Here is a 1319-nt window from a genome sequence, read left to right on the forward strand (position 1 = left end):
TATATTATTATTTTTTATTTCAGTTTTAATTATTTTAGTATTTTCAATTTAAACTAACAGAAAATGAGATGCCTTGTCAAGTATTCCAAACAAAAATGTATTATTATTTTTTTTAAATATTACACTTTTTGCAGTGATTTAAATTTCATAAAAAAAAATCTTTTTTATAGGAAAAACCAAAAAAAAATGATTTCCATTTAATATGCATTTTAATAAATGATTAAAACTTAAATTCAAATGAAAAACTACTCATTTTAATGGTTTAATGTTTTGTTTTTCAATTATTTAGATTAAATTTTATAGAATATTAGAACAGAACAGAAATAATATAGAATCAAGCAGTTCTTAATTAGTGGCCATAACAATAAAAGTAACCTGCATCATCCAGAATTGTATTAAAATATGAATGTTTTAACAGAATTCGTCTCTAAATGCAGTGCAGCTCAGAAACTAGCTCTCATGGGTCGGTTACCTGGGTTAGCGAGTCGACTGCTGGTGGGTCCTAGAATCTGGTAAGGATCTGAAAGGAAAGAGAAGTTAATCGAGACGTGATCTTTTCAACATTAAAGCTTGACGAAGTGTTTGAGATCGCATACGTGTGCTTCTTACCGGGCTGAGGCCGAGCCTGTTCAGTGTTCTTGGACACGTTCTGAGACACCACCGTAGGAGAGCCTGAGAAATGGAAAGAAAGAAGGAGAGAGAGAGAGAGAGAAAAAAGTTAAGCACATTCGTCTGGCCGAGCAGACGCGCGAGTCTTCATCCAAAGAAAACACGGGCGATAGCTGGCCCGACTGCTAAGCACTTAATGGGCCTCTTCGGTGTCCCGGCCGTCGGCTGACGCTCGCTATCACCGTCCAGACCCAAGACCGCTCTCTGACCGCTCACCTTTGCCGCTGTGCATGTTGTTTGACCAGCCTGCCCTCCGTACAGCATCGTAAGACGCATCTGAAGAGAAGAGAAGAAGAGAATAAGTGGGGTTTTCATAAGCCGCTTTTGTTTTTCCAAACGCTCAGTATGCCTTTGGAAAATGTGTTAATGTTCCTGAGAAATTAGCCTCGCTGAGGTTCATATCCCGCTCTAAATCATCTCAAATCAGCTCACATATTCGTCCATCTGATGGAAAAAAGCTCTGTTTTTAGAGATCACACAGAGTGCATCGCAAATATAACAAAAAATTGATTTTTGTTGATTCCTTTGCGCTAACTAAACTAAAATGAGCTTAAAAAATTTTTATAAAATAAATTAACTGCAAACATTCTTTATAAAAATACACTTAAACTAAACTAAATAAAATACATTATTTTACTGCAAATAAAACT

At 35.9% G+C, this 1319-nt stretch overlaps 1 protein-coding gene across 1 annotated transcript in view; it reads right to left on the reverse strand.

Moving 5' to 3' along the window:
• Nucleotides 1-1319, reverse strand: part of LOC122360940 (Friend leukemia integration 1 transcription factor-like) — a 13835-nt gene that overhangs the window by 3930 nt on the left and 8586 nt on the right. Inside the window, exons 5-7 of the mRNA XM_043261779.1 lie at nt 886-945; nt 610-672; nt 473-520 (exon numbers count right to left, since the gene is read on the reverse strand). Of these exons, the coding sequence (XP_043117714.1) occupies nt 473-520; nt 610-672; nt 886-945 (171 nt within the window). The remainder of the gene's footprint in view (nt 1-472; nt 521-609; nt 673-885; nt 946-1319) is intronic.

Source organism: Puntigrus tetrazona, chromosome 16 (genome assembly GCF_018831695.1).
Source record: "Puntigrus tetrazona isolate hp1 chromosome 16, ASM1883169v1, whole genome shotgun sequence".
Taxonomy (NCBI): domain Eukaryota; kingdom Metazoa; phylum Chordata; class Actinopteri; order Cypriniformes; family Cyprinidae; genus Puntigrus; species Puntigrus tetrazona.